The sequence below is a fragment of the Nycticebus coucang genome, chromosome 8 (assembly GCF_027406575.1).
Source record: "Nycticebus coucang isolate mNycCou1 chromosome 8, mNycCou1.pri, whole genome shotgun sequence".
In the NCBI taxonomy this organism is placed as follows: domain Eukaryota; kingdom Metazoa; phylum Chordata; class Mammalia; order Primates; family Lorisidae; genus Nycticebus; species Nycticebus coucang.
The window spans coordinates 57,782,282-57,804,215 of NC_069787.1; the positions used below are offsets into that span (position 1 = coordinate 57,782,282).

The 21,934-nt window shown below is 40.0% G+C and overlaps 1 protein-coding gene and 1 non-coding gene across 2 annotated transcripts in view; one reads left to right on the top strand and one right to left on the bottom strand.

Annotated features, from left to right (window-relative positions):
* Positions 1-21,934, bottom strand: part of COL6A5 (collagen type VI alpha 5 chain) — a 110,443-nt gene that overhangs the window by 47,969 nt on the left and 40,540 nt on the right. Inside the window, exons 20-32 of the mRNA XM_053599802.1 lie at positions 20,644-20,679; positions 20,106-20,168; positions 18,594-18,656; positions 17,537-17,599; positions 15,868-15,930; positions 13,330-13,380; positions 13,174-13,209; positions 11,169-11,231; positions 10,122-10,184; positions 8,906-8,941; positions 8,755-8,791; positions 6,388-6,399; positions 3,953-4,439 (exon numbers count right to left, since the gene is read on the bottom strand). Coding sequence (XP_053455777.1) covers positions 3,953-4,439; positions 6,388-6,399; positions 8,755-8,791; positions 8,906-8,941; positions 10,122-10,184; positions 11,169-11,231; positions 13,174-13,209; positions 13,330-13,380; positions 15,868-15,930; positions 17,537-17,599; positions 18,594-18,656; positions 20,106-20,168; positions 20,644-20,679 — 1,073 coding nt within the window. The remainder of the gene's footprint in view (positions 1-3,952; positions 4,440-6,387; positions 6,400-8,754; positions 8,792-8,905; positions 8,942-10,121; positions 10,185-11,168; positions 11,232-13,173; positions 13,210-13,329; positions 13,381-15,867; positions 15,931-17,536; positions 17,600-18,593; positions 18,657-20,105; positions 20,169-20,643; positions 20,680-21,934) is intronic.
* LOC128593007 (small nucleolar RNA SNORA5) lies at positions 21,794-21,919 on the top strand. Its single transcript, XR_008382197.1, has one exon. It is a non-coding gene; the product is annotated as a small nucleolar RNA SNORA5 (small nucleolar RNA).

The following is a 21,934-nucleotide window of genomic DNA, read 5'->3' on the forward strand; positions in this document are numbered from 1 at the left end:
GTGAGATTGAAGAGATGCTAAGATGGTTTCAGAAGTAATTTAGAGGCAGTGCCTGTGGCTCAAAGTGGTAGGGAGCTGGTCCCATATGCCAGAGGTGGTGGGTTCGAACCCAGTCCTGGCCAAAACCCACACACACACACAAAAATAAGTAATTTAGAGTCTTGCAGCCCATTGTAAAGATCTTAGTTTTATGAGACAAATGAAAAACTGGGGGATTTGGGGCAAAGGAATAACCTGGTGGTTTGGCTTTGATAGGATTACTCTGGCTGCCATGTTGAGACAGACTATAGTGGAGCAAGAATGGATACAGGACACTAAGGAAAAGGAGACTGCATAGTACAGGCAAGAAACAAGGGTGGTTTGGGTCAAGGTGTCTAAGCTGGAGATGTTAAGAAGTGGTCAAAATCTGGATATACATTTTTTACTAACAATACCAATATTTATACTTAGAATAATGTTTAACACTAGTACTTACATGAATACTATATTTACTAATGAATACTAATATGCTTGGGTGTTTGAATACACACTTTTGTGTAAACACACAAAGTTAAGAATATTGGATGTAAGAAAAAGAGAGGAATCATCAATAACTGCGAGTAAAAAGATAGAATTTTTAAGTAACCAAGATGGAAAAGGCTGTATGTTAAACAAATTTTAGGGGGAAAAAAACCAAGAGTTTCGTTTGGACCTGGTAAATTTTAAAGTGAAAGTGTTGGACTGGGGGCTGATTTGGCTGTGACATCTGTCACCCCATCAACTCCCAGGGTTGATCCAGCTGGCTTGGTGATGTCCCCTTCCTCCCTCCCCACTCCACGTGTGTTCCTCCCGAAGCTGTGCACTTGGTTGTAGAAAACCATCTTCCCTGATAGAGGAGAACAGTTCTTCTGTCAAGGGTATGTGAGTAGCCATGCTCCCCTGCTGGAAGCTCCAAACAAGCTCTCAAGGAAGTGCTGAAAAGCCTGTTTTGTATATGAATCAAGAGCTCAGGGACAGGGCCTGGATAGAAACACTAATTATATCATTGAGAACATTTAAAACCCTGAGCCTGTATGAAGGCACCAAGAGATTGAGTGTAGGTAGAGAAGAGGGCCGAGGAAAGGGCTCTCGGTAATGCCAACAGTCTGAGGCCAGGGAGGTGAAGAGGAACCAGAAAACTAGATTGAGAAGGGGGAATTCCTGAGGTAGGAGGAAAACCAAGAAAATAAGCTATATTGAAAGCCGTGAAAAAAATGTTTCAAAGAGAAGGGCAGGATCAATGGTGTTACATACTTCTAATAAATCAAGTGAGCTGAGGACTTAGAATCATGTAGAAACATGAAGATCCCTGGAGACCTTGACTAGAGTGAATTTAAGAGAGTAGGAGGGACAAAATTTGACTTAGATTAGTTCTGGTAAGAATGTAAGAATAGGATGGGGGAGGATGGGTGGAGGGAGGGTAATTGGTGAGACCACACCTAAGGTGTGGTGCATCTTACAAAGGTATATATGAAACTTAGTAAATGTGGAATGCAAATGTCTTAGCACAATAATTAAGAAAATGCCAGGAAGGCTATGTTAACCATTGTGATAATAATGTGTCAAATGGTCTATGAAACTAGTGTATGATGCCCCATGATTATATCAATGTACACAGCTATGATTTAATAAAAAAAATAATAAAGAAAGAAAGAAAAGAAAAGAAACAAGGGTACATGTGAAATTTACTAACTGTAGAATATAAATGTCTTAATACAATAACTAAGAAAATGCCATGAAGGGTATGTTAACCATTGTGATGAAAATATTTGAAATTGTATATAAAACCAGCACATTTTACCCCATGATTGCATTAATGTACACAGCTATGATTTAATTAAAAAAAAAAAAAAAGAATGTAAGGATAGGAACTGAAGGCAGCAAATGTAGGCAATTTTTCCTCCTAGGAGATGGCTATCCAGAGAGCCAAGAAATGAGGCAATAATTGAAGTAAAAAGTTAGGCCAAGAAAGATTTTTTTTCCCTTCCTGATAGGAATGATTAGTAAAAATCTAAAAAAAAAAAATCAATCTATAGTAGACAGAGGATCTCTTTCAGTAATAATAAAATGAATAAATAATACTGACAATAAACTAAAAATAAATAAACACACAAAAGTAATGAAAATCTTTAGGAGAATGTGAGCACCTAATAAAACTTTGTCCATTTTGTTCAACTTTATAAGAGGAATGGTCATGGGCTAATATTAAAACATATCTATGCTATCAAGAAAATCAGACTTAAAGAGACTCAGTCTCTGCCAAAACCTTAAAAATGTTTAGAAATGTCTTGAACATCAGTGAAAGATTGCAAGTTTAAATTCTATTTGAGACAGGGTCCAGGATAAAAAGGTAAAGCAAAGTATTTTAGAGTAGACTTGCCGAAAGAAGTAATGCAAAACACAAGTGATACAAGGATGGGAAGGGGCAGCTTCACCAAAAAATCAAAATGGGAAACCAACATATGAAAAACTGTTTAACCTTATACAGAAATACGGTCAAAAGAACAATGGGATATTCTTATTTATCAATCAAATTGGCGAACATTTTAAAAGCTTGATAGATAAAATCCAGCGTTAAGTATGTAGGAAAACAGACACTGCTGGACACCAAGAGTAGCAGCTCTACACTTTCACAGTTGAAGTGGTGAGGACACGATAAAGAGAAAGGGGTAGGGAGGGTGAAGAGGATGTCCTGAGTGGAGAAATGTGTTGAGAGAGGGAGGCATAAAGAATGACTGAAGGGGGTATTGCTCAAGCATGGTGCACAGCCAGAACTAATGTGTGGGGTTATTATCGCCTAAGAACTTACTCTGCACAGATGATGCAAATTAAAACCATTTGTTAACAAGGGTGACTGGAGGCTCTTTTCTGTTGGAGAGTCTGAGGGCTTTGGCATGGTCCTATCTCTGGTTAAGGATTGAACTTGATGTCCTACTGAGATGTTCTCCTATTCTGGAATTGAATGCAGTTCTCACAGCTGGACTATCACTTATTTCTACCCAAAGTTAGGGAGGCAGAAAAGAAAAACTGAAAATCACAAGATTTTGACCTCCTACAGCCCTTTTTGTCAGGGTCTGTTGTAACTCTCCCTGTGGCTCCTACTTTCAAAAAATTCTTGGATGTGTTAAGAGCAGATTCTCTCCACTGCTATACTTTCCTTCTTTTTTTATAGTAGAAATTGTGTATTTGTATGAAAATAGACCTTTATGATCTCTTGAAGGACACAATGGCTTCATCCAGATCTGGAAGAATGTATTTCATGGAAAATCTGAATATACAAGAAAGTTTTAGAACAACAGATAAAGATGTCTTTAAAGGTTTTAGTGGGAAGAAGAGGGAAGCCTCAATATCTTGAGAATCTGTGGATCCAAAAGCGACAGAACCTCTTTTGGGAAAAATGTTCATGCACATCAGATGTCTCACATAACTTCAGGGGTTCAATGACCCCCTGAACTTCACCTATCACAAGTTAAGATCAGCTGTTCAATGAGAAACACTAACTAGATGACAAATCTGAGAAACCTCAGACCAGCAGAGGCTGGTAGAGCACCACGTCCATGGCCCTCTGCATCAGATAGAACTAAGTTCAAACCTCGATCTTGCCCCTCAGTAGCTGTGCATGGTTGGCTAAGTCCCTAGAACTCTCTGGGCCTCAGTTTTTCCTCATTTTTAACATGGAGATAACAGCTGCATTTACCTCAAAGTCCTGTAAGAATGCATGGGTATGTATGCAGTGCCTGGCACATAGCAGGAGCTGACCAAATGTGGTTGCTATTATTAAGGACTGTTATTATTAGGTATTGGATTTCATGGGCACTGACAACAATATAGCTGTGAAAACTTCAAAAGGATTTTCAAGAGGCCACCACGCCCTTCTTGCCCCACCACTACCATTATCTTAAAAATAAAGAAGTTGTCAAGAGAAATTCTTACTCCAAAAGCGTCCTCGAGGAAAACTCTTTCATTGAAAGCAAGCACTACCAGAGTGATATCCAGGGCACTGAACTCCATGGTGGCTGTGAGGACAGATGATCTACTGGCTGTTTGACCATTGCTAAAAAAAATAGCAACCCTCCTCACGTTGCCTCCTCCATGTGTCCGCTTGAAAATGTTGCCGGCCATGAACCTCATTGCACTTCCAATGTCTCGGGCCTCTGTGCTGCTTTGATATTTTATTTGGGAAAGCAGTTGGAGGAGCTGTTTCTTCCTGTGGTAGTCAGACCAACGGATGAGATAGCTGGTGCCCGAATCATAGGAAACCACAGCAACTCTTGCTCCCACAGGACAGTTACTTTCTCTGATGTCAAGGTCATTGATAATGGAAGTGATAATATCCCTTGTTTTATTAAATCTCTCTTCTGTGATATCAGAGGACTGATCCAGGGCAAATACCAGCTCTGTTGGATACACCGGACACTTCTCTATAAAAGGGAAAAGGAGAAGTGTTCAGTTAATTCACTGGATCAAAACCTTCCCCACAGCCTTAACTCCCATGAAGTTGGTTCCCATGCAGGCAAAGCAAGTATTTCATCCAGCTCTAGAACTAGGGACACCCACATGCAAGAAATTTTCCTGCTGTGGAAATGTGAGGTTATTACATAAATGTAGAGTGTGAATATTTGGCTATATGACACTTGGACTTCATAGCTCACTAGCAGTGAACTATCTACAATGAAATTGGCAGAAGTCCCTGGGCTGGTAGAACTGTTCTGTATCCTGGGACTGTAGTTCCATGAATCTATGCATGTAATAAAACTGAGCACGCACACACAAAGGTAAATTTTACTATATATACATTTTTAATGAATAATTTATAGTTTATTGGAGATTTTGGATATCTGCTCTATGAATGATATAGTTGTAAGATTTCCTTCCAATTATGCAACAAGTATTTATTGAGTATCTGCCACATGAAATGCAGCATGACATCACTGCCAAACATATACAAAGATGAACCAAAGGCAGGTCTGCCCTCAAAGAACTTGTACTAGGAAAAATCATTATACTATAAGGTTCAGGTTGATTTTTATTCCTAAAGGGGACTCTCTGGTAAAGAGGCTGCTTCCAAAGAGGGGCTATCTCTCAGGGGCTGAGAAAGGCGGGTTTTGAGTAAAGGCCAGGATGGCAGGAGGAAGGGAGTAGCATGAACCAAGAAAGGTACACAGTGAGTTATATATACCGTCTGCAATTCCCAGCTCAACACTAATGACCTTATGCTGAATGAACATTAGGAACCTTGTAGAGAATTTGCCCCATGTGTCAGACCTACCTTTTCAGCATCCTTGTTAATGTCTGAACACAGGAATTTTTAAATAAGAACCTCCATCTGTTTAGGTTGTGTTGTTATCCCAAATTTTCTTACACTCAAATTATTCCATATCCCATCCTCTGTTCTTAGTAATAGAAATAGGAAAGTATTGACTTAGGGATGTGTTTTGAATCAAGGTATTTTGATTCAAACTTCCTGTGAGGAAATTTCAGTAATTTTAAAATGTGAAAGCTGATAATTAACAATAGAATAAGAAAAGTGATGTATTCCTTATATCTTAGCCCTATACTAAAACTTTTTGGCAAAGTAGTTGAAAATATCTTGGAAGGTGGCTACTGATTTCTACTTATTTTTGTTCTTTCCCTCCCCCATTGACCAGCAGGGTACCTAATACATTTAATCCAAATTCATGCAGCTTTACTGAACACTAGCTACGTGCAAGGAACTTTTTGCAGAAGTAAGAGGTGAATGGTTCCAAACTATGGGACAAGCTCAAAGACCTGAGGGTCTACTTCAGCAGGCCTCTAGGAGACCTGGAGCTCTTGAAGTTGACATAGTCACTGGCTTCAATGGCAAATCATGCAAGGGCTCTAAGGCACCATGCAATAGCAATGGCTGTCCAGGTTCTGAAAAGACCTTCCATGTCCCCAGGGCAGGTGAGGTTTACAGAGGCAATACTTGATGAGTTGGACATAAGTGTGGGTCAGAAGCAAGAAAGGACACTCAACATGTTCAAGAAGCTGGTGTCAATTGGATCAGCAGTAGACAGGGCAGCAGAATGCAGATCAGACAGAGCCCTGTTCACTGAAACCTCTACCCCCACCCAACACAAGGTCTTCTCTAGGGAGAGACTGAATTGTGAACCATTGACAAGTCCTAGAATGGACTTGTGTGTGAAGGGGTTGGGGGCTGAGGGTCTCCATCTGACAATCAGGGCACAACTGACATCGATGGCTATAGTCATAATCAAAACATTACATGCGTCTGCATAGAAGGAAGATGTCTTTTTCCCAATGGAAGTAAGGGATTTTTTTTGCAAACTGGTCTTGTCAGAACACAGTAATTATCTCAGCAAGAAACAGTATGGCAAGAATACTCACCTCTCCAACAAGCTATGAAAAGGAAAGAAAGAAGAATCTGTTATAGTTTTGGAACACAGACTAAAAATAATCCTAAAAACAAAATTTCAACAAAGGCTAAGATTTTATTTGGCTACAAAAGGAGGCTAATTCTTAAATTATAGAAAGCTGAGGTTAAAGGACTGCGGAAGATGTTCACAGAATTTTATGAAATTGTGAACCTTCCTGACCTTTTCCCCTTGTGAGCCACGACCAGTACACATTAGCAGAATTTAGGCTGAAACTTAAACACTGATCACTTGTGCTAGAAACAAAATAAATGAGCCTCTGATTAAATGGCAAGATAGCTGAAATTCAATTTATTTTGTCTCTCTTCTTCTAGTCTTCTGAGAGTCATTCAGCAACACAAGGCTGAAATATGGGGTGTTATTTTCTTCCCTGATGAATACCTTGGGAGCCTCTATTTTCCTAGAACCGTGGGGAGATTTCCAAACAAACTTTGTCTTTGATAAAAAATATAGTTCCTCTGAGTGATCTCTACCTCCAGAGAGAGGAAGGAAAAACAAACAAACAAACAAAAACCCAAGAGTTTCTCCTGGGCAAAATAGCATCTGGTTTTGCTACTGATTTACTCTGTAAACCTAAGAGAAATCATTGCAAGTGTTAGTATATCTTTAAGAAACCACAGGACTGACAATTTCCATGTTCATTTCACTCAATTCCTAGGAAGCAAACGAGTCACTCCAATACAATAAAAGACATTATTAACTCTGGCAACAAACCGCCTCTTGGTCCTGCTGTCTCACAGCACCAAGCCTATGAATACCTTTTATTGGCCTTAATCCCATGGCCACTGACATGCTGACTGCCAGCAGACAGCACACACAACCCATAGCCTCCTCTGGGTCTCAAGCTTAGCACAGACATCTTTTTTCTGACTAGGTAATTACAAACCAGCCCACAAGGGTACAAGCACAGGCTGTAGAATACAGGACAAGAAGACACACCAGCTTGAGGGTTGCAAATCTGGGGTAATTACTTGACCTCTCAGTCCTTTTGCACTTAATTGTGATGATATGTGAGCTAATTCGCACACCTTCTGAGTTGGTCTCTAAATGTTTCCCACGTGCATTGTACCTCTTTTTTATTCTTTTATTTCTTTGAGACAGAATCTCACTTTGTTGCTCCTGGTAGAGTGCTGTGACATCATAGCTCACAGCAACCTCAAACACTAGGCTTATTCTCTTGCCTCAGCCTCCCGAGTAGCTGGGACTACAGGCACTCATCACAACGCCTGGCTATTTTTAGAGATGAGGCCTCACTCTGGCTCAGGCTGGTCTCTAACCTGTGAGCTACCCAACTTGGCCTCCCAAGTGGTAGGAATGTAGAGTGTGAATATTTGGCTATATGATGCTCAGACTTCATAGCCCGCTACTAGTCAACTATCTACAATGAAATTGGCAGGAGTCCCTGGGCTGGTAGAACTGTTCTGTATCCTGGGGCTGTAGTTCCATGAATCTATGCATGTAGTAAAACTGAGCATGCACACACAAAGGTAAATTTTACTATATGCACATTTTTAATGAATAAATTATAGTTTATTGGAGATTTTGAATATCTGCTTTATGAATGATATAGTTGTAAGATTTCCTTCTGATTATGTAACAAATATTTATTGAGTATTTGCCACATGAAATGCAGCATGACATCACCGTCAAACATATACAAAGATGAACCTACATGACATTACTATCTGCCCCGACCCGCAGGGAATTCAGTGGAGACCTGGGGAACAAAAGGAGTCAGTCGAATGAGGGGACAAGAGACACGAAAGAATGAGAGCAAGTCAAGAGTCTTATCAAGCTCCAAAGAGTTTATTTTTTCAGCTGGGCTTATAAGCAAATGAGGAAGTAACTAAGGACCATTCCTAGCAGGGCAGGGAGGGGGCTAGTTTCTGAAAGATTGCTAGCGGCAAGTCCTTAAGGCAGGGAGTGCATTTCTGGGGAGTTACGCAAGGGGAAAGTACCGTTGCTGTTATGGTTGAATTCCTGAGAATAGTTTGCTCGTAAAACCGCAATCAAGCAAGCTAGCAAGGGGCATTTTTGTGAGGTGTTTTGGCTCCCGGCAACTATCGAACATATACAAAGGATTATAGAGGTGAACCACTGCATCGGGCCTGCACTGCACCTCTTGAACTAAGACACTTTCACTTTATCCCTTCTCCACCTTTGATGTGATGTTCCTCAATGACCACTCTAGGCCAGCCTGTTACAGACGCTTTTCCACCAGTGAACTCAGCCTACTGACTTCACAAACCCACCCTGGGTTCATTCCTAAGTACCCTCACCAACCACTGATGCTTTTGTCCCATGATACACAGATACTCACGACTGTGTTTCCGCATGAACTGGATCAGATCACATTGCTGTAAATTTCAAAAAGAGAGAGAAAAGAAACATGAGTACAGTGACCTCTGAGTAGATGTGTTTATTTCCCAAAAAACAGGTTGGGTTTCCCTGATGAATAGGGAGATACATACAGAATACGCAGGCTGCCCTGGCTCGCCTTTAATGCCCTAGGAAAACAAAAACAAAGCAAGTAATTGGTATGTGAATGGAGTCTTCAGTGGTAAAACAAGAGAAAACAAAGTATCTTCTTTCTTAAGGGCACAGCTGGCAAGGAGTGCTCAAAGTATTACTGAACTCAGTGGATTAATTACAGTGCACTTTCCCACTCACAGCAGGGTATAAACTTTTTTGTTTCAGTGTTAGTTCAAGTAAGCTGATGTTTACCCCCAAATAAAATGAATTTTTTGTCTATAGTGATAGGAAGTAATGAGATATTAGCCCAGAGACTAAATTCTCATTCACATGACTAAGAATATTCACTCATTCCTTTATAGGAAAGAAAGAAAAGATTATATCAGAGAATCTTTTATAATTTAGTTGATCCTCATTCTATTGTGGATTCAGTCATCCACAAAACCATTTACATTTTTTTTTTATAAAGTCCCAGGTTCAAGAACCCACCCAAGTAATCAGAAGTCATCATAAAACACAATGCACAAAAGAAAAGAAAAACTTTTACCCACCCTTTACACAATGCTACCTGGGCCTGCTCCACAAAACACAAGTGCTGGCAATATTGAGCTCTCACCTGGATGTGCTCGTTAGGGGAGACAGACATGTAACTAAACCATTACAACAGCACAAGAGGCACTAAAATGGGAGGTGGGTGTTTTGTTGGTGGGAGTTGTGCCTGACTCTGCCTGGGAATTCTTCCAGAGGTACCCTTTCATTTATAAAAGAATCAGAGTGGAAAGCTGTAGTTGTATTTCCAAATGACTCTATGGTCTAAATTTTAAGGATAAGATGGCAACAATATGGTTTTGAGAAACTATTAACCTGTCGTGCATGAGGAAACTTTGCTAGGGACACCTTTGTGAAGCTTATACAATCCCATTCCTATTTTAAAAACTTCAGTAACAAATCACAGTTAATAGCTAATACTTACATTGCACTCAATAGTTTACTAGAGTGATCTGTTCCTTATGATTACCTTTTGCGGTAGTTAGGAATCCCCATTTAGAAATAAACTGAAAGAACCAGTGACTGGCCCAAGGACACATAGCTAGGAAGAAGCAGAATCTGGACTTGAACTCAGTGCTTTCTGACTTTAAACTCTAAGCCTTTTCCACCAAACATCTCAGAAACCAGTATACCCTACTTAGTTTTTATGTCTCAACACAAACTTACTCTCTGTCCAGGTGGGCCTTGGTGTCCTCGAGATCCCTTTTCACCTTTCAAGCCTACAGTGAGCTGCAGATAGAAACTTATGTTAATTTGAACACTGACTATCCATCGGGAATGACTCAGTTTTAATGACACTGTATAATTTCTTAAAAATTGTTTTCAAAAGACAGCTGCTATGGATTCAAGTCAGTTAAATTGCTTACTTGATCATTGGTAAACATCCATTTCCCTCCTAGTCTCTTCAGTTAGTGACATAATTTGCTCTGTGAATTTAAACCTAAATTAGTGATAAACAGGGATTGGTTCTAACAGGAAAAGCAAATAGATTCGGGCACACAGATATCTAAGAAAAAACTTCTCATCTGTAAAAGATCAAATAAGAAAAATGACTCCCCCACACAGAAGAGGAGATGAGCGGGTCATGTCATTCCCATACCTCAAGATGATGGATTTGGATACTAATAAAATTTATCCAGCCAGATGGATGATGCTCATTGAAGTGCATCTCTTTCACACCTGATGGTGACCACAGATATTGCACTCAAACTTTAAAATGAAAGTATGCTTATCTTAGCATTTTGTTTTTAAGTAAGCATTTACTCTGCACTTTACCAGTTAGAAGGTCTCAACAGCCTTCCTTAAAATGAATATCCCATAGACCTTATTATGGATGGCAGAATCATCAGAAAATCCCCAGGGGCACAGTGAAGAGTCAGCTTCATTTCTATCTGGAATTAATATATGCCTTAGGAAAGACTGGAGGACACAGATACTGCATGGAATAGCAAGTTATCAATTTGTAAATCTTTAAAGTAGTTCTGATTCGTGGAACCATAAACTTTTAGATCTGAAAGAGACCTTAAATGTCACTAAATTCAACTCTTATGTTGTAGAAATAGAGACTTTGGAAAAGGTATGTTGCAAGCTAGCAAGTGTCATCTCAAATGTCCTTGAGTTGGATCAATAATCCACATTTATTATAACACATTTATAACATAAAAGCCAGAGTCTGCCAAAGAAACATTATTTCTAGAATTATACGCCACTTACAGTTAGTCCCCTAAATCCTTTGGGTCCAGGTGCCCCATGAATTCCAGGATCACCAACATCACCCTGAAGATTCAGATATAAGAAATCAAGATGTTAAAATATTTGCCATGAAAATATAAAAAATATTCTCTCCAAACTGAAACTTAATTGACCTTATAACAATTATACTGTATGTAGTATAATTAATGAAGGTTAATATAATGTTAAATGTCATTTTTTCTCTGTCATTTGAGAACTAAGTCATTAGTACTCTTAGATATTATCCAAACTATGTTTATTTCTAATAATACGAACATTGACATATAAATAACAATTTGGTGGCTATCCAGTTACTAAAAATATCCAAATAAAATGCTTGAAAACACAGAGGAAACATTTGGAGTATAAAAATACTAAAAAATGAATTACTTTCTGTAGTTATAGAACAGTTCTGAAAAAGTTGAAGGCAAAAATATTTATTCTGACTTTGGTGGCAAACTAATTTTGACAGTTATTTATCAATATGCTTATTTCACATTTATCAGTAAATTAAAATATGCTAATTTTCTTCCTTTATCAATAAACTAGAAAATCGATCTTCTATAACAAGGACTTTTTGCCCTAATAATTATTTGTATAGTCCCTTCTTATACCCTCTTCTACTTAAGAAAGAATCTCTTTTGGTAATTCTTCAATTAAAACCACTTTTATGAGTATTAAAAATTAGCTGCTTTACTATAGTTGATTTGGTTTGATTAATTAGATATTCAATTTTTTAACCCATATTTTGTATTTTAATTTGTGTACCAACTATGTGCACAGAAGACACTGTTTGTTCTGGACACATTTTTAAAAAAGGAAATCTTAGTACAGAATTCGAGAGTCTAAAACAGATACAACGTGAGTCTCTCTGGTTGAAAAGGAAGCCATGTCTTGTTCTACAGCATAAAGATGGATTTTGACCTGGTAAACAATGAAGAATTCTGGAAGATGTTCAATCGGGAAGAAACACAATTAGGCTATGCCTTTTTAAAAAAAAATACCAAGGGGCGGCGCCTGTGGCTCAGTGAGTGGGGCGCTGGCCCCATATGCCAAGGTTGGCAGGTTCGGACCCAGCCCTGGCCAAACTGCAACAGAAAAATAGCCGGGCGTTGTGGCGGGCGCCTGTAGTCCCAGCTACTCGGGAGGCTGAGGCAACAGAATCGCTTAAGCCCAGGAGTCAGAGGTTGCTGTGAGTCGTGTGACGCCACGGCACTCTACCCCAGGGCGGTACTGGTGAGACTCTTGTCTCTACAAAAAAAAAAAAATACCAAGTGACAGTAATGTTTGGGATTAACTGAAGCAGGGAGAAGAATATTGTTCAGGTAAGAGGAAGTAAAGGTCACAATAATGAAAGAAAACCAGCAATAACTGAAGTCAAGAATATTGAATGAGATCACCAAGGCAGAGAAATCAAGAAGAGGACAGATGACTGAACTTGAGAGGGTATCTGAAGGGAAGCTTTTTTTTTTTTTTTTTTTTGAGATACAGTCTCACTCAGTTGCCCTGGGTAGAGTGTTGTAACATCATAGCTCACAGCAACCTCAAACTCCTGGGCTCAAGTGATTCTCTTGCCTCCACCTCCCAGATAGTTGGGACAATAGGGGCCTGCCATAATGTCCACTTTTTTTTTTTTTTTTTAGAGACTTTTTTTTTTAGAGATAGGGTTTCATTTTTGCTCAGGCTGGTCTTGAACTCCTGAACTCAAGCAATCCTCCCATCTCAGCCTCCCAGAGTGCTAGGATTACAGGCATGAGCCACCATGCTGAAGGTAGGCTTTTAAGGCATGGGACAGGAGGCAGTGAAGGACAGTATAATCTTTTCCAATACAGAGATTCACAAATATGGTCGTTTCTTCATGAAGCTAAAAAAAAAAAAAAAAGCTGCCTTCCCCGCTTCCCCATTTTATGCAGACCTACAGTCTTAGCTCAATTCTCAAGTGGAAGGTTAAGATCATGGCAATTTCAAAAGGTCAAGTGCACAATACCTTCTGCCCCACATCTCCTGGGAATCCTCTTGGGCCCTACAATTTTCAACAAAGAAATAAAATAAATCAACACACTACTTCTGCAGTGTGATAACATCTTCTTATATTATTTAGGTTTGAGTTACCAATTAAAAAATAATTGATTTCCATATTTACCTTTACTCCTTTCTGTCCCACATGACCATAGCCTGGGATGCCAGCGTCTCCCTGTAAACATACCAGCTCATTTCAATTTCTTAAAAGCAAAAATTAATTGTAATCTATACTGCAGAGATGATGGTGTCAGAAGAGAAGCACTGAGGACTTCCACGTGGAACACGTCTAATCAAGGACTTTGAGCCCTGGGCTTCGTGTTGCTGGGTTCTCCTCACTTCCTGCTGTGTCTCCTGATCCTTCTTTGACCAGCTCTACTCTGCAACCATTACCGGGAGCAGAGAGATGGTCATTCAGAACCTGTGTAGTCGGTGACAGTTTCTTGCCTGGAAAATTAAGAGCTGGTCCAAAGAATACAGGTGAGGAATTCCTCCAAAGAAAAATCATAAATGGCCAATAGACATCTTAAAAAATGTTCATCCTCAATAGTAAGCAAAAATATTAAATTTAGAAACAGTAATGAGGTACTATTTTTTGTCAATGGTAAAGATGGGAAAAAAGTGACAATACCAGTTGTTATGGGTGCTCTGAAACAAATACTCTCTTACATAACACAAGGATCCATATGTTTGAATTTTCCTAAGGGCACTTCATGGTAGTGTTCAAAGCCTTTATTGTACATATGTACATATCCTTTCATTTAGCTATGCTACTTCTTAAAATTTCTATGCAGAAATTAATTATGGTTTTATCCAAAAGTTCAGTTAGGTACATGCATGTTCATTACTGAGCTGTTTATTAAAATAAACTAAATGTCTAATAATAAGAGCCTGGTCAAAAAACCTAAGATATATAAGGTACATTAGTAGAATATATTGAAGCTATTAAAAGTGGAGTTGGGAGAAAAAATATAATGACATAGACATTTGCTTATGATACATTGTTAAGAGGAACAGTAGAGTGAGCTTTCCATTTTTGTTGTTGTTGCTGTGTTTTGTTTTGGTACCTTCAGGAAGTTAATGATAAATATCTCAGATGGTGAGATTATGGGAAATTTTTATTTTCTTCTCCCTTTCCCATCTTTCGTGCTGAGTAAATTTCCTTCTTTCCTTCTTTCTTTTCTTTCTTCCTTCCTCCTTTCTTTACTTCCTTTCCTTCTTCCCTTCTTCCTTTCTCTTTTTCTCTCCTTTTAGTAATGTGTTTTCCAGTTAGATCACAAAATAGACATTTTTAAGACTGTGAAATAGCTGGACCATTCTACAAGCATTTAACTTTACCAGTAGAAATGTCAGTGAAGGAGTACTGAAGCCTTTAAGGAGGCAATGAACTGCCGAGTCTAGCAGCAAGTCAAGAACTTGCTATGCCCTAAGAATTTGTTCTCCTTTAAGCCCCTAGGTCCTTATGTTTATTCACTGTTATTTTTCTTTTCTTTTTTTGCAACTTTCAAAGATATAATATATTGTTACTGACTGCACTCATATGACAGATCTCTTGAGCTTATCCCTCCTGTCTAATTGAAATTTTGTGTCCTTTGACCTATATCTTCCCTATAACCCCAGTTCCTGGCAACCAGAATTTGACTCTCTGTTTCTATGAGTTCAACTATTTCTACATTTCACACAAAAGTAATATCTCAATGTATTTGTCTTTCTGAGCCTGTTTATTTCACTTTATACAATGTTCTCAAGGTTCATGTTGTCATAAATGACCAGATTTCCTTCCTTTTAAAGACTGAATAGCATCCTATTTTGTACATATACCATATTCTTGTATCCATTCATCTGCTGATAGACACTTAAGTTGATTTCATATCTTCTTGCCTATTGTGAATAAAGCTTGTGCTTGATGAATTTTCTACAGTATTTGTGCATAATGTTTGTAATAAACATTATCATCATTATCATGGTTGTCATTATTATTATTACCATAATTATTATTATTATTATGAGACAGGTCTTGCTTTGTTGCCTGGGCTAGAATGTAGTGATATCATCATAGCATAGCTCAATGCAATTTCAAATTCCCAGCCTCCAGTGATCCTCCCGCCTCAGTCACCCAAAGTGCTAAGATTACAGGCATCAGCCTCTAGACCTGGCCAATATATTATACTACTTTAAAAGAAATAAAATACTTGTCCCTATGTTTATTGCTCTATGAGCTGAGCTGAGACTTTGGTACAGCTAAAGCCACAAGGACAGAGTGCAGGCCTGAAAAACAGATGCCCCATATCTTGGCCCTAGACCTCTATCTCTTGTTGTCACTAAGTTATGTAAGAAGGAGAGAAAAATGGGTGGTTGTGTTTTCCAACTGACATGCATCCATATGGCCATATGAGTTGTTAAAATATAGAAATACCCTGTTCTAACTCATCCATTATCCTCTCTGCCTACTCTGCTTCTCACCCTTGTCATTCTCCTCCACTTTAACAGACTAGCTATAGAATGAGAGTTGCAGGGGATGGAAAAATGTTTCCACACTTTTCTAGATGCTGAAATACCTTCCATTCCCCCAGGGACTTGAGCCAAGGACATCAGCACCTCCTCTTCCCCTCAGGACTGAGAACTTAGAATTGGGGAGTGTGAGGGTTTCAAAACCTCATACCTGTTTTCCTCGTTGTCCATCTTGCCCTACTGGCCCCGGATCTCCGAGAATTCCTGGTTCTCCCTAGTAAATAGAATGAAAAGAACCACTTATCAGCAAACTCAAACCTGGCTCCATAATAGATAGCTCTATCCATTGGATGGTGAGACTCAAGGTTCTCAGTGAGGAGTCAATACTTCCCAAGGTGATGGGAATATGGCACAAATAGGGATCTTCCCATAGCTAGCAGGGGGCATCTAGCACAGCCCAGGGCTGGGCTCATGCACTGCTTTCCCAGTGTTGTAAAAGGACTATAGGGGAAGGCAAAGAGTAGAAAATGGACTTCAGGGAAAGTTGACTCATTTGCTAATGCATTTACCCATCCAGCAATCACTTGTTGCCCTAGAAAATAAACTGTTGAACATGACTGTGCCCTCACCAAGCACATTCTGGGTAGAAACACAAATAATTAGGCAATTATAATATTGTGTGATAAAGTTCAGGGCACTATGGAAACAAGGAGAAGGGGAATCCAAATCAATTTGGTAGGCCCAGGGAAGCTGCCTAAAAGGAAGGAGCAGGGAGGTTGAGGCCTGTACAATGAGTTGTATGAGCTAGAGGAAGAGTCCAGGAAGAGGAGAGAGCAACCTAGGCAGATGGGATGCTTGGTGAGAAGCCAGGGGCAGGCAGGCAGGAGGCAGATGAGTGGTAAAGCCTTAGAATTAAACAAAGCCAATAGCAAAGGGCCTTTCTCTCCCACTTTGATTGAAGTATAACTGAAAAATAAAATTGCGTAATTGTAAGGCATACACCATGATGATCTGATGTACATGTATATTGTAAAATGATTGTCACAATTAAGTTAGCTAACATACCTATCACGTCCCTTTTCTTTTTATTTTCTTTGCTTTGTGTTGAGAACACTTAAGATCTACTCTCTCAGCAAAATTTCAAGTATATAATCTAGTATTGTTAACCACAGTCACCATGCTGTATATTAGCTCCCTAAAATGTATTTATCTTATAACTATCCTAAAATTGGAAGATTTTCCATAAGACAATGGGAAAAGCAACACCCATGACATAATTTGCTAGACTCATATAAAAGGAAAGCTCAGGTCCCTTTCTCAGAAATGCAGAGATTCAAGACCCTGACAGCAGAACATTAAATTAAGCCCTCCTCGGTGAGTTCCCAGAGATCACAAGGTCCCCCATGCCACATAATCCTGACCTCTAAATCTGGAGGCGTTGGGGGAAGGGGCTGCTGCAAGGTTTTGAGCAGAGGAGTCAGGTTCTGTTTGCTCCCTGATATCTCCAGGAAAGCCAGTCAGAGAACCATATGCACACATGGACTTGAGCTCTCACACCCCACCTACCCTCCACCCGACTCAGCTACCAAGTGCATTCCTGCAGTCAGGAAATCAAGGAATTGAAGAGATTTTTTTCAGACTTATTTCTGATGGGTGGCCCACGGCCTCTCCTAGTGCAGTAGAGAGGTGAAGCAGCAGCCGGGAGAAACCAGCAGTTAGAAGTTCTTTGCTCAAAGAAAGGAAGAGCATTTGTGAGCACAAAGCCAGTGGCTTGCTGTTGGTGTTTGGATTCCATCACGTGGGGAACTAACGTGAAAGTCAGAAAGAGAATGGAGAACTTTTGCTCTCAGTATTTGAAACCCATAGGAAAGAATATTTACTTTTCTGCCCAGAGCTCCAGGTCTTCCAATGCTCCCTTTAGTTCCCACTAGCCCAGGAGAACCCTGAAAAAAAATAAAATGAGAGACCCAAACATTGGCATTGTAGCAACTCTTAGAAAACCTATTAGGAACATTGGACTTTTCTTCACGTCATTCCCAACAACTCCTTGATGCTCCTTATGATCCAGCCACCCAGGGCAGAGGCAGACCTCGGGGCTGAACCAGATGACTCAGGCTCCAGCCCTAGTTTGAGGATAAGTTTTCACTTGCAGAGACATCACTAGTCCATATGGGTCTTTAATAAGAAATAGAAATGGCACACTTGACTCAACATAAGTTATTTCTAAATGTGGGGAAATTGCCATAATGCACTGATATTGTTAGAACAAGACATTATGCTGCCACCATGCATAATGGCACGCAGAATATTTTTCAGTTTCCCAGTCTGAAAATGGGCAAAAGTCTCTTTCACACACATGCTAGGAATATAGAAACATAGGAATCCCTTGCCTTCTGAACTCTGACTGTCGGAACTGAAGAATTAAGCAGAACATTTTTTATACAAATCCTCACCATCCAAACTCTCATTACTCACTCAAGAAACAAATAGATTCAGATGATGAATTCAAGAGCTGAACATAGGAATCTAATAGATTTAGGTAGCACAGGATGCATTGCCAATTTTAAATATCAATAATCAATGGAGATGTATTTGCATGGCACAGATAATTTGTAAAAGTTAAAAAAAAATCAGAATAATGTATCAGCCTTCAGAGAAAATGCTCAGGACTGGACAATATCTGTATTCTTCCAGAGCTTTCTTTAGGCTGATGGAGTAAGTTTGTGCTTTCTAAGGAAAACCCCAGGGAAAGAGAAAGAAGAGTACATTAGCTACATATAGAGAATCTGAGCGGTGTGAAAATTTTGCCCCAGATAATCTAAAAAGGAAATAGTACACATACAGATACTATAAAGTAAACTCTATGTGAAGATGTTTTACAGTAAGAGGAAAATAAATGCTGGGAGTCGCTGAGCCTAATGTGTCTAAGTCACCCACCTGAGGTCCTTTGTAGCCCTGTCTTCCTTCTTCTCCTTTCCTGCCAGGATTCCCATTTAACCCCTTTTGTGATAACAAAAGAAATATAAGGTAATTATGTTAATCAAAACTTACTTTCTTAGTTAGTGCTTTTGAAACACCTCATGGAAAAGAGATGATCGGCCCTTTTAGAAGGCAGCTGCTTACCACAGAGATAAGCAGGTATCAGAAGAGTCACTGAAGCAGACCACTGGACTCCGGGGTCCAGATCTAATGTTCTGCCTGAGTATGACCTTCATCCTTCATCCCTCTCCCGTAAGGGGAAATACGGATAGACTAACAAGGGAAATAAAGCCACGAGGGAAAATAAGTAAAACGCCAGCAAGGGTGAGATGAATTCCTTTATGGGGCAGCTCACATGGCCCAAAGTGCTTATTGATGTGGAAAGCACTCTGCGGCAGAGCCCTGCCAGAGGGATCAAACTATATGTTTCTGCCACATTCGCTATCAAATGCATGGTCCTCATACAGTTCTCTCATGTCGAAGGAAAAACTAGAGGTGCCAGTGATGTTTCTCACTCCCAAAGCAACAGCTGCTAAATGGCCCCTGGCTGTCCAGGAGCTGCTGGGTGAGCCTTCGTTCACCTCCTAAGCATCAAAGGACCTTTAAGTATCTGAGGTATCTGAAATAGCTCTCACTCCCACCTCCACCCTAGAAAGCTGGGGATGGGTCTAGGCTGATCCCAGGGTTACTCAATCTACTTCAAAGTTTGCTTCAGAGACTCACAACCACCCAAAAGAATCCCAATTGCCTGTTAATCTTGAACTTTCTAGAAGAAAAACAAATTCCTTGGAAGGGCTTAGAATAGGTACATCTACACAGGCCTCTCTAGACAATTTCAGGCATAAGGTGGTTTCCATATAAAGTGGGCTTCATAAGGGGACTAAGTACCCATGCATTATAAGACTATTCCTTAGGGATGACCACTGGGTCTTCCTGGAATTGAAGAGAATGAAACAAAGATGGCTTGACTTCTGATGGTCATATTACTAATGATATGGCCATGAAAAATGCAAAGGGCTCACATAAAGCCTTACTGGTAATATTTTAGAAATATTGTCACCTCAACAGAATTAGCTTTAGATGAGTCAAATAAGAGTTTCCAACTTCTAACTAGCTCTCTTTCATGGGAGTTCATGTGCAGGACCTCACTTAATGGAAAACTGAGGTCAATGTATTGATTATGATATCAATCACTAATATAATGGGAAGGTATTAATCACTCATTATTACTAGTGTGTGAGCACAAGAGAACAATTTTCCTCTACAAAGGCTTATTACTGAGCTTCAAATGTTAGAGTAAATTTGATGGAACAAAATCACCCACCTACCCCGTGATGGGGAATACAGAATATGGCAGGGGAATAGATCAAAAATGTCTCAGTTAATTGTTTTTATCCAGAACTGCCTATCTTCTTCCCATCAGAATAACTTCACATGATTTAACAATATTCACAAAATATTTCAACACACCTGTGGGCCTTGCAATCCTTCAGCTCCCAGTGTTCCCTGAGGCCCAGGATTTCCTGGTTCTCCCTGATGAACAAAAGTTTTCAGTGTCAAGATTTTCTCCACATAGTTCCCATACAGATTTTCTCTTTATAGAACTTACAAAGGGTATAGGAACTGTTTTGTCTGACTCATGACCCACTCCCTACTTGTCTCATAAATGCAAGCTTACTTCTTATTTCAATAAAGGAATGTCACTCTCTTGCAGTCAATTCCCAAAGCACATGAAAAGCAGCCAAATGCACCTCACTTGGAATTGCATGGGTTCTGCCTGTGCCCGGGGCATCTGTGAAGGAGGCTTTGCCTTAGGTCTGTCCTGTTCCTGGGAGCTGCAGTAATTCGTGTGTGTGTGTGTTTCTTCCTAGTCAGTGGGGATCATGTATAGTGCTGGGCACTTTCCACAGCATCCTTGTCAAATGCTCCTTTTTCCCTAGCACCATTCTACGGGGGAAACTTCCTTGGTCCCATCTACCACAGAGGCCAAAAAGTCAAGATTACTCACTGGGGCACCTTGAACACCTCTTCGGCCTTCTCTTCCCTGGAACCAAAGGCAAAGTGTTAGTGCGTGGGTGTCTGGCTGGAGGGGTTCCCTGAGGCAAACCAGCCTCTCTCATTCCTGATTGACATCAGTAAGGAGAAGCTCACAGAAATAATTTCCCTGAGGCACTTTCCAAAGACAAGTTTAAACACTGGGCACTTAATTATAGACTAACATTTGGGGGATTGATTGCAAACCAATCTAAAAGTCATTACAGATCCAGATCCAGTCTCACAACGTCTAACAATTATTCGGGAGGCTGTTTCGAGAATCAAATCACCCTGAGGAAACTGTCTTGTACATTTCCCTCTCCAACAAATCCCACAAAACTCTGTCTGCTCCTGGGAAGCTTCTTACTGAAGAAGAGAAAGGTCACATCCATCTCTCTCTGCCCTGGGGCCCTCTAACTGCCTCTTGGGGAGAGTACAACATTTCTAAATATGGGCCCACTGGGGTTTGTCTCTATGGATTCTACAAGGAAGAAATGGCTGGTGGGGTCTGTTCAACTACACAGTGGTCCAAACGCTACCACTAGATTCAATGGAAAAGAAAAAAAAAAAAGAGAGAGAGAGAGAGAGAGAAAGACCTGGCAGATCACTGAAGCCCAGAGCTGTGCCTGTGTGGAAGCAGCTCACATAGCCAGCTCAGGCTCTCCTCCTAGTGGCTGCCTAGCCACACGCTTTCCTTTCCAGACAGTGGCCAAGCCCTGAGATGATTCAGACCTAGATCCTAACTTCCTTTACCTTAAACAGCAAAGATAAAATCTGCTCCCTCACACCCCCACCTGCACCCGTCCCAGCCTCTTTGAGAGAACTGTGGATGGAACATCTCAGCCAGCAATCCACTTAGTGTCGCAATAAACAACTACAACTGCTTTACATACAAAATAAATACTTAAACAGATTGTATCCTTTCGCTCATATCTTCAGAAAGGTAGCCATGGAAATTATTTCAGAAACGCTGTTTTCTTTCAACTGCCCACCTTACAAAGTTTTTTTAGAATACACTAACTGACCGAACACCAGCTCCACCAAGTTGGCTAATAGTTAAAATATCTCCCTTGGTGTTTTCCCCTTTAATTTAAGGCACTTTAAAAAAAAAAAATTCAAATTCCTGCAACTGTGTCAAATTGAGTGCCTGCCTTACCCATGGTAGGTACTGGCACAGAAGACTGCTACAGAAACACTATGGCTCCTGGGCCCTGTTCCTGTGTCAAGGATAAATTTGGTTGCAGACAGCAAGCTTCTAGACCTCA